Raw genomic sequence first — 9,935 nt, 5'->3', positions numbered from 1 at the left:
AAGTAAAATAATATTTACCTTTGCTTTTGTTCTGGTTTTGGCTGCAGCCGGCAACAAAAGCGCCATGCGGCCGCCCCTCCCCCCGCCGGGGTACGGAGGAGAATGGAGAGAAAGAGGCAGAAATGGTGGGTCGGGATAAGGGCAGTTTAACAGAACAGCAAACAAAGGGAACAGGAACAACAACGATACAGAAAAGGGGAATACACAAAACAAACCAGCAGAACAGAACCGCTCTCTCGGACCGAACCACCGCTGACCCCTCCTGAGCCGCGAGTGAGTACCCGCCGCGCTGCCCACCCCCACCAGAACCCAGCATGAAGGCACATGGTATGGAATACCCTGCTCTGTTTGGCCAGGTTGGGGTTGGGTCAGCCCACCCGGCTGTGCCCCTTCCTGGATTCTGGTGAAAATTAACCCTGTCCTGGCCAAACACAGGACAGCTTTCCAACTCTTATTTATTATAAATTATAAACAAACATACTAAAATTAAATATGTATCATCCCTTCCAAAAGATTTTTTTTAAAAAGCTTTATTAAACACATACTCTTTAGAACATACTTAAAGACTTCTAGAACCTTGAAGGAATCCTCTCTCATACATAAAAGTTCTTATTTTCAGTACTAAATAAAGCATGTAAGCAAGTGCTACTCACACATAGTAACTGAATGGTAACAGAAGAGGCCACTGGTAACTGCAGAATATATAGGAAACTATCTCACAATTTAAAACAGGGTTAGCATCTGCATTGTACAGCAGGAACAAATAATCATCTGTTCTGTACGACTAGAGTTTAGTACTAAGGGCAGCACTGGTCTGCTAGTATCTGTTATTTTTTCAATAATAAAGTATGTATCTTTTCAAGTATATAAAAAACCTGTAACTTTAAGTACAGAGAAAGCTATGTAGCTTGGGTACATTTCCACATTAATAGAAGCATTAAACAGCCATCTCCATTTTAATAGGTGGATGAGGATTATAACCTTCAATCTGAAAGTCTTCCGCCTTAAAGTCACTGATGTCTTCAACCTTACGAAGAATTCTGAGTTTGGGGAAAGGTCTTGGCTCCCTCTGAAGCTGAAATAAAAGCAAGCCTATTGTATAAAGCTAATACTTGAGGGCAGAGATTGTGTGTTATAAATTAGATCTCATTAATCTCAATTCAGATTACACTGTGTAGATTTCCTCTCCTCCCCAAGAAGACTTCTACTCAAAAAAACCACGAAAGCCAAAAATCTCACAGAAAATTATAATACGGTTGGGTGGAATCTGCTTTAGTATTCTGACAGGGTAAGGATAATTTAAAAGTGGATTCCCTGATCATCCAAATGCACTGCAAGTATTTTCATTCTGCAGACCAATTCCGGTGGTTACAAATTAGATTCTTGCCAGAGGAAACTTAATTGGAAATTCTGACCCAGATGTGCATCAAATGTGCTGCAGTTTCTCACAGGAACTTTTGGGTCTGAACCAGTAACTAGTTCTCTGGATGGTTTTGAACCATATGAATGGTGAGGACATTCAGTCCGAGCTAAGTCTAATCAAATAAAATTCTGATTTGCTCCTACTGCAACAAATTACTTCCTGAAGAAAATATAGTCTTACTCAGCCAAATAGTAATACTGATTAACGCTGTGAATTGGTAAGTTACCTTTTTCGGATATACTACAAAGACACTTTATTTTGTGTTTATCTGTATTAGGTGGAATGGCTTTCTCAGGTTTCGGAATGATGAAATCACAAGTGGGGTACAGATTCTGGATCTCTGGCTTGCTTCTAGAATAGTACACCCATGTACACTTCATTCATGTTTGTATTGTATTTCTGTTTGCAACCTGAGTCGAACAGAGGTTAAAGTACTACAATTATTAGCGTAGAAATGAGAAGAAAAGCCACACAAATTAGTATTTGCAAAAGGTTATTTATAATACCAAGATAACTGTGTATTGGATAAGCACTGTGGAAGATAAAAGGATACAAGAATATAGAATAAGTACGTACCTGAACTTTTAGAGGTTCCACGTGATTCAGATAAATGTGAGCATCTCCTAATGTGTGAATGAACTCTCCAGGCTAAAGAGAAAGAATACATGTGGTTTTCAAATACTCAGGTTTCAAGAAAGCAAAACATTACAATGCTTACAGTATTCATTCTTTGCATCTTACATCTAGTGTGGAATTGCAGCTTCTGTACTGGACTGGATCATCAAGACATCCTTGTAAGCTTTGACAGACACCATCTGCCCAGACTAATGTACAATTAATGAAAAATACAATGAAATTTCCACTAGCTTACAAAAAAAATTTATCTGTGAAATCCTGCTAGGATAACAGCTTCAGTAAATGAATGCAGCACTACTAATCTGCTCACCAAGATGGAAACACATGGGGCAGCGACACCCAGCTTTTCCACTTCACTTCCACTATGTAGGTCTTGCCAAAGCTGGTTTCAAACAAGTTGCCTTAGCCACTACTAAACAATGCAGTTTGTGGCAGTGGAGGTGTCAGTCACAGGCTAAACCCCAAAGCACTTATCAAGCGTCCAGATGGGTTCTGCAAGCTTGCACACTGTTTGACTTAGCAGCCCCTGAGCAATCTAATTTACCTGAAATAAGTTTTATCAGCTATCTTACTGGGCTCTGACCAATGTAGATCAGCCCTCGGACATTATTGTGCCAAAATCCAAAGCTGTGAGAGGAAGTGGCTGAGAGGCAAAAGCTGCTTTATGGGCAGAATGCTAAACGTCACTTTTTCTAGTTCCTTGGCCTAATTTCTTAAGTATGTCTGCAATTGCTGTGAAGTCCGATTCTTCCCTACTTCCCTATTTTAAGTTCCCCTTCATGCTGCTGGTAGCAGGACTTGATGATCTTGGAGGTCTTTTCCAACCTTAACGATTCTATGATTCTAGGAGGATCAGGCCCAAATGGCCTTGCTAGTGTAATTTTTTACATGCTCTAAAGGAAAGGGGGTTGCACTTGTACAAGATTGTGGCGCATTTAAATTACTCTGCCAAATTACAAAATACAGCTCTGGAATCAGGGGAGTAGCTATTGGAGCACATACTACCACTCTACATAATCATCTACAGTAAATTATAGCTGGAAGTTGGGTGGGCAGAATATCCAAATTGGAACCTTGACAGCAATGGCTGAGCTACTGTTCGCTTCCAATAAAAAACACATGCTACAAAATCAGTTGTATGTTATTATCCCACAAGCACAAGTGCTCAGTTCAGATTTCTAAGTAGACTAGAGGAACAGGTCAGTTTTGACATGTTCCGTTAAAAAGACCTCGAGCATCTTCTGTTTGTTTGACCCAAATTTAAGAATTTTTATATTGCTAATCCTAACTCACCATAGAGACCATATTTCAGCAAGATTTTGAACAGAATGTTCATTCTAGTTTTTCTTGGACATGATATGAAGAGTCTTAATCTTTTACTCTCTCACTTCTCCAAGATTAAACAAAATTATTAAATAGCCTACCTTTAGCCCTGTGACATGGGCAATCATGTATGTGAGCAGTGAATAGCTGGCAATATTGAAAGGCACTCCTAGTCCCATATCTCCAGACCTCTGATAGAGTTGGCAAGACAATTCACCATTTAGAACACAGAACTGGCAAAGGGCATGGCATGGAGGCAAAGCCATCAGAGAAATATCTAGGAATTGCAGTACAAGAAGCAGGGGGGGGGGGGGAAATTGTAACACCATTAGCGCGTTATAAATGTAGAAGATACAAAACCTGAACAAGCATTTAATGAGATACAGTAGAGAGCAAAAATCCAACTGCACTATCATTCTGTTGCTTTTCTTTTGTGTAAAAGCACCTGCTGCCTAACCAATTAAGTCTGGGTCATGACAAGCTGTCTCCTGGGCTGCATGACCAGAAAAGTCATAAACAGATACTCCACAGAACAGATTTACGCCATAATGCTGCACAGCAGTTTAGTTTTACTCACCTCGGCAAGACAGTCAATTTCCCTAAAGGAAGACATTAAGAGTAAAATTAAGCATGTACCCTAAAGCGACTTCCAACTGCTTCATCGACTGCTTCCCACTGCAACGTGCCTTTACTGCTTGTTGAGATATAAAAGTAATGATCCATAAAAAATAATAATCAGAAAACAAAAGATCTTTTGAGTGTTTATCTACACTTAAAAGTGCCGATACTGCATTTACAGCTAGGTAAGGAAAACTTTAACTAGGTATCCCCAGATATCTGAGAATGTTTAACCTTAAAAATAACAGCAACAGCATGTGGCATCCCCTTTCAGAGACATGAGTGGAAAATGCTGGGTGATTCTTTTTGTGCACTGATCTACTGCTGCTAAAGTTAACCATTCTCTGGAACTAGCTCTTATTTAGAATGAGCCCTACAGAGCAAAAGGATATCTAGACAACCTATGTTCAAGGAGATGATTACAACACAAATAATATTTTTGTTCTCTAGTTTCAAGTTTTTTGTTAAGTTTACAATTTATTATATGGCTAAAAAAAATGCTTTGGTATACTCTTTTTTGGTTGTGTTTTTTTAACCTTTTTAAAATAAGAATTGCTCTCTCTAAGCAGTGGCTGTATGTCAAAGATACTGGTAGCCAGGTATACCCCTCACTTTAACCTGGGGAGAAAAACTTTGAAGTAATGGTTCAAAATTTTTGAGGTGTGATCATGAGAATGGAGTAGAAAGAGAATTAAGCTTATAACCCCCGGCCATTTTCACTGGATTTCTGGTAGTTTCATAAAGAGTAAACAAGGACACCAAATGGAACTGACTGTTGACATGGGATTAGGACGTAGTTTAGCATACAGCAAGATAATGCACAACTGCATTCACTTAAAGTCTACTCTTCAATACCTTTGGGATTCCAAGCACACAGAATGATTCTTCTGTCATCTGGATTGGTTTTGATCATTTCAATCACTTTTTGCAACTGATCAACTCCTTGGTTGGAATAATCTGAAGAAAGATACAAGTAAGATCTAAGCCAGACAGATTCAATTCACGATGGTTTTTTTAAAGCCCCGCTCACATCCCACTGAAAAGTGATACCCAAATAACCACATCTGAAGACTTCACTGTACCTTTCAAAGTGGTTAAATTTACCAGTTGGCACCCTCCAAATGTAGCCTATTCTTGGTCTTCCCTTGGGTGCTCTAAGGCTTGTGGTATTTTTGTATATCCCCCCACCTCTTCTATGTGCTTCAAGTACCTTTAGCACACACTGAAATAGGACCATTCCTATTTAAAATACTATTCCAAGCCTGAACAACTAGACATTTTTTAAGACCAAATAAGAAGTCTGTATAAACACTATATCACAGGAAACAAAGTTGCAATACAAAAAAATTAGTTGGACAAAGCATGTTACTTTATCATTCATGATGACTTGTTACCTACCCAGGACAAAAGCTGTACTGGAATGGGCAAGATAGTACCACTTAGTCATTCATCGTATTGAAACTAATTTGCTCATTGCATCTCTGGATTAAGATACCTTTCTAGATGTTAAACTTGCATGCTACAGTGCTCCTCCTTAAAATAATCAATAAATAAATATGCCCAGACCAGTAACATGGCGTGCTGGCATTCTCTCCATGCTCAAAAGGAGAAAGTTTTTGATAGATGAGTAAACACATCCTCCTAGCACTCACAAAGTCATGTATGAAAACTAAGTTTCCATAGCAGTCAGTGCCAGAAGGGAACTTTAATCATGTATAGCACAGCATATTACATTTCACCCAATGACGCTCACAGGCTGATTTTTAGGCTCAGTACCAGTTACATAAGAAATTCACTGGAATTAACTGAACTTTAGGATGGATTCCAGAGTAAGAGAGACATTAGTTGTTACTCATTTTTCTGACTCATACCAGTGAATCAGCATCACCAGTAACTAATTTTTATTAATAACTCTTATAGCAAATCAACACCAAATTATGGTCACAGGGAGACTCAAGCTGGCAAAGAAGGTAGTAATATATAATTAGCATCTCAGGGAATTCTTCTGCCAGCAATACTGTGCCAGAAGCCTTTTCAAATTGTTACGTTAGTTCCTGAAGCTAATTACCTATCCATTAGTAATGCACTTTAAGGAAATCTATTAGTAATGAAACCTATGGGAATTTATCTTGTTCGTTTTTTCCAAGCTATGGCCTCAGACCTTTTAAGTTCAGGAGCGCTGAAATATTTCAGTAAGCTTTTAGACATGTCAGTTCACAATTTGCATTATTTGTGTCAGCATATAACTGTATTCTGCCAGCCGTCAACATGACAATACCAAGTCTAATATCTGTAACTAACATGAACTTCGAGATGAGGCTGTATTGACAAAAAAAAAAAACAAAAACACATAAGAGGGAAAAACATAATTAACCATGTTGTTATTCTGAATTAAAAATCACAGCAACCACACAGGGACAATCTTTTTTAATGACAGTCATCTAAACTTTTTGCTCTCCTTCATCCTCTCCTTTAGTGACTTACAAGAAAGCCACTGAGACACTTCAGAGTAAGTTTAATGAATAAGTTCCACTGAAAATAATACCAACAGGTACTGCATCTCATCATAATTTGTTACAGCTATTCTGTGCACAGCATCACCAGCTATGGATACACCCTATTTTGTTCCAGCTGCAGCATGGAAAAATCTTTCTCTTCATAGAATCATAGAGTCCTTTGGGTTGGAAGGGACCTTTAGAGGTCATCCAGCCCAATCTCCCCACAGTGAGCAGGGACATCTTCAACTAGACCAGGTTGCTCAGAGCCCTATCCAACTTGACCTCGCATGTTTTCAGAGATGGGGCCTCCACCACCTCTCTAGGCAATCTGTTCCAGCGTTTCACCACCCTTATCGTAAAAAATGTCTTCCTTATATCCAGTCTAAATCTACCCTCTTTTAGTTTAAAGCCATTGCTCCTTGTCCTATCGCAACAAGCCCTGCTGAAAATATTTTCCCCATCTTTCTTAAAGGCCTCCTTCAGGTACTGAAAGGCTTCTATAAGGTAAGGTCTCCCTGCAGCCTTCTCTTCTCCACAGTCTCCAATGAATGTAGTGCACTAATGTCAGTTCTTGTCAGCACAACCATATCATGGAAATTAGGACCCTGCACTGGTATTCAGAGATGGCAGCCTGTGTTCCACTGCTATCAAATGGAGCTAGCTCATGTTTCTGGACTGCAAGACACACATCCTTCCATCTACCAGCGACCACACCTGCTCTAGATTAAAGTAAACCAACATATGCCTTATGATTCACCTGTTCTACAAATATCAAATTACAATATACAAAGCTACATATTTCAGGACAAGTAGATTGAGTTAAAGAAAAAAAAAAAGTTAAATTAACCCTCTCAAACACTATTTATTCTGGCTATCGGTTCCCACTGTGAACAGCCCCTTTAACAATAGTCCATTCCACCCAGATTTCTGGAAGTGGGGTGTCACAGTTGTCTCACTAAGCAATCAAGATTGTATTTGTATGTGATTACCTGTGTGCATATCTTTGTATTCTGCTCCAAAGTGCCTCCATTGGAAACCATAAACTGGTCCCAAATCCCCCTCCTCTCTGGTGCTGAAACCCTGCTTATCCAGGAACTCACGTGATCCATTAGCATCCCAAATCTTCACACCTTTTGCAGAGAGCTCTTTGGCATTTGTAGAACCCTACAAAACACAGAAGTCTACTTGACAGAGGACATGATTTGACAGAGGACATGATGTGAAACAACTATATTAAACTTTGCTAGTCCACAGTATTTCTCCACTTTTAAAGGATGAACAGTTTGCCTAATGTACCGGATGAGGTTCTTGCACACGGACAGAATAAAACTTATGAGCAACATACTAGGATGAAGTTTGAAGTGTCATGCTGCTGTTGTTTAACTCCAGATTTTTCTAACTTTGTGACTGCACAAACAGTACAGCCTCCAGGTCAACTGTGGTGTATCATTTCATACATGCATTTGCAGACAACAAGAACTTACTTTACACATGGATGAAAACAGACAAACAAAAATTTACAGCCTAGGCACTGTCTTTGCCGAGCCATCTATAATGAGCTTAAGGTCTTAAAAATCCTTATGTTAAAATGACAGAAATGACAAATGATCCAGAGAAATTTGACTGAGTTCTGCAACATATCCAAATCAGCACACTCAAAAATCCATCATGGAAAGTGTTCTGTTTTGGGGAATGTCCAGTCTTTTATACTTGTGAAAAGATAGTTTAAAAATTGAATGTGTATTTGAGTCCTGCTATCTAGCAAATTGATAGACTTTCCCATACCTGCACAACGTCACAGCGTACAAAGGAACACTTACATCATAATGTATTGTCTACAGTTGAATTTTAATACTCTAACTACAGCTATTAGGTCTATTAGGTCTCAGGGTTTTGCTACTAAAAAGCCTAGTGTTTACATCTGTCTTACTTCACTTGTGGTTCCGCACTGTTTGTTTCTGTTCAAATTAATAAAAGCTATCTCAATATTAAAAAGCAGATCATTAAATTGCCTACAATCTACTTCATATTACTATCTCTTATTCAAACACTAATAAAAGAGACTGTACTAGGCTTTGTAACTGTGGGGTATAGCCAAACCAGCGAAAGCCCTCTCTATTTCAGACTACCTCCCTTAAAAAGAAACAGAAGAAAAACTCTTCTGACTGGCAACAATGCAATACTCTCCACTAAAATGTACACAGTGTCTTGAAGATAGTGGCCTTCCACGTGTAGTCAAAATATTTGGTGGTTGCACTCCTTCTGTTCTGCCGTACGAACAGAAGCATCTGCGGTTACCCCAGACTCCTTCATCCACTCCACACGAGTTCATCCTGTTGCCACAACTCTCAGGCACACCACCCACGGGGACATCCAAATGCCCAACCTTGATGAACCACAGCAGCTCCTCCAGCACTCCTTTCCAGAACACCCTCTTCGTTGTCAACAGTGGAAACTGATCTGAAAAACAGTTTCAGAGCGTCAGAGGTGATGATCAGCCATCTTTCAGGGAAAGCAGACCTAGGTTCTTCTCCACGCGGAGGGTAATGCCACCACCTGACATTCAGAGGTTTGGATATGAAGTAAGGAGTCGGGAAAGGATGTGTAATTCTCACATTCAGACCAAGGAAGACAAGAACCTGGCTTTTATTTTCCCGGACAGTGGGGGAAGATGAACTACCCGCAGGGACTTTGCTGTGAGACCACCCCAGCGCAGCGTACGGATGTATGTGTATGCATTCACAAGGGAAAGCACAGGTTTAAGATAAACGTTCTCGGCAAACCTATTTCACAAACCATCCTTCGTACTATGGCTGCGTGGTAGGAAGGACGGGGACAGGCCATCTCAAGATCTTCGCCGTTTTTTTCAGCAGGCGGCAGCGGCGGGGCCGCGCCAGGCCCGGCTGCCGGGCCGAGGGAGAGCAGGGGCTGGCGGGCAGGGAGCGGGCGAGAGAGCTGGCGGGACGGACCCAACGCCTCCACGGGCCCCTGCAGCGGGTCCGAGCCCCGGGGGAGAAAATGGCGTCCCTCTCCACCCCCCACCCTCCCCGCGCAGCGCGGCGACGGCCGGTGCCGCGGCGGGCAGGGCCAGGGGCAGGGGCCGGGGGTCCCGGCCGTGCCGACCTCTCAGGCTGTACCGCGCCTGCATGCCGAAGACGGAGATGGTGCCGGTGCCGGTGCGATCCTCCTTCCGGTGGCCGTGCTGCAGGATGTGCCGGACCTGCTGCAAGTACTGCGGCTCGCCGGGCTGCGGGCTGCCGGCCGCCGCACTCGGCGGCTCCCCCTCGGCGGGCATGGCGGGCGAGAGGCGCCCGGCGTGCCGCCCGCTCTCCTCCGAGCCTGCCAAAGCCCGGACTTTCCCGCCCAGAGGCGCCGAGGGGCGGGCAGAGCGGAGCACCGCCGTCTCCTCCCTCCCCTCCTCCCTTCCCCTTCCTCTT

The 9,935-nt window shown here is 41.8% G+C and overlaps 1 protein-coding gene across 1 annotated transcript; it reads right to left on the bottom strand.

Annotated features, from left to right (window-relative positions):
* Positions 1-321: 321 nt before the first annotated feature.
* TYMS (thymidylate synthetase) lies at positions 322-9,906 on the bottom strand. The gene is made up of 7 exons (XM_075416380.1): positions 9,622-9,906; positions 8,885-8,958; positions 7,488-7,662; positions 4,856-4,957; positions 3,484-3,659; positions 2,000-2,071; positions 322-1,075 (listed from the first exon to the last, which is right to left on the bottom strand). Exons 1-7 carry the CDS (start codon positions 9,791-9,793, stop codon positions 938-940), a joined length of 909 nt encoding a protein of 302 aa, XP_075272495.1. The 5' UTR covers positions 9,794-9,906; the 3' UTR covers positions 322-937.
* Between the last annotated feature and the right edge of the window lie 29 nt (positions 9,907-9,935).

Source organism: Opisthocomus hoazin, chromosome 3 (genome assembly GCF_030867145.1).
Source record: "Opisthocomus hoazin isolate bOpiHoa1 chromosome 3, bOpiHoa1.hap1, whole genome shotgun sequence".
NCBI classification, from domain to species: domain Eukaryota; kingdom Metazoa; phylum Chordata; class Aves; order Opisthocomiformes; family Opisthocomidae; genus Opisthocomus; species Opisthocomus hoazin.
This window is presented reverse-complemented; position numbering and strand designations above follow the sequence as displayed.

Excerpts from the sequence above, each read along its gene's own strand:
- TYMS (XM_075416380.1), bottom strand. The coding sequence starts at position 9,793 with ATGCCCGCCGAGGGGGAGCCGCCGAGTGCGGCGGCCGGCAGCCCGCAG. Across the intron at positions 7,663-8,884 it reads AGCTGCTGTGGTTCATCAAG|GGTTCTACAAATGCCAAAGA; the intron begins GTTGGGCATTTG and ends TGTGTTTTGTAG. Across the intron at positions 1,076-1,999 it reads TGGAACCTCTAAAAGTTCAG|CTTCAGAGGGAGCCAAGACC; the intron begins GTACGTACTTAT and ends CTTTTATTTCAG.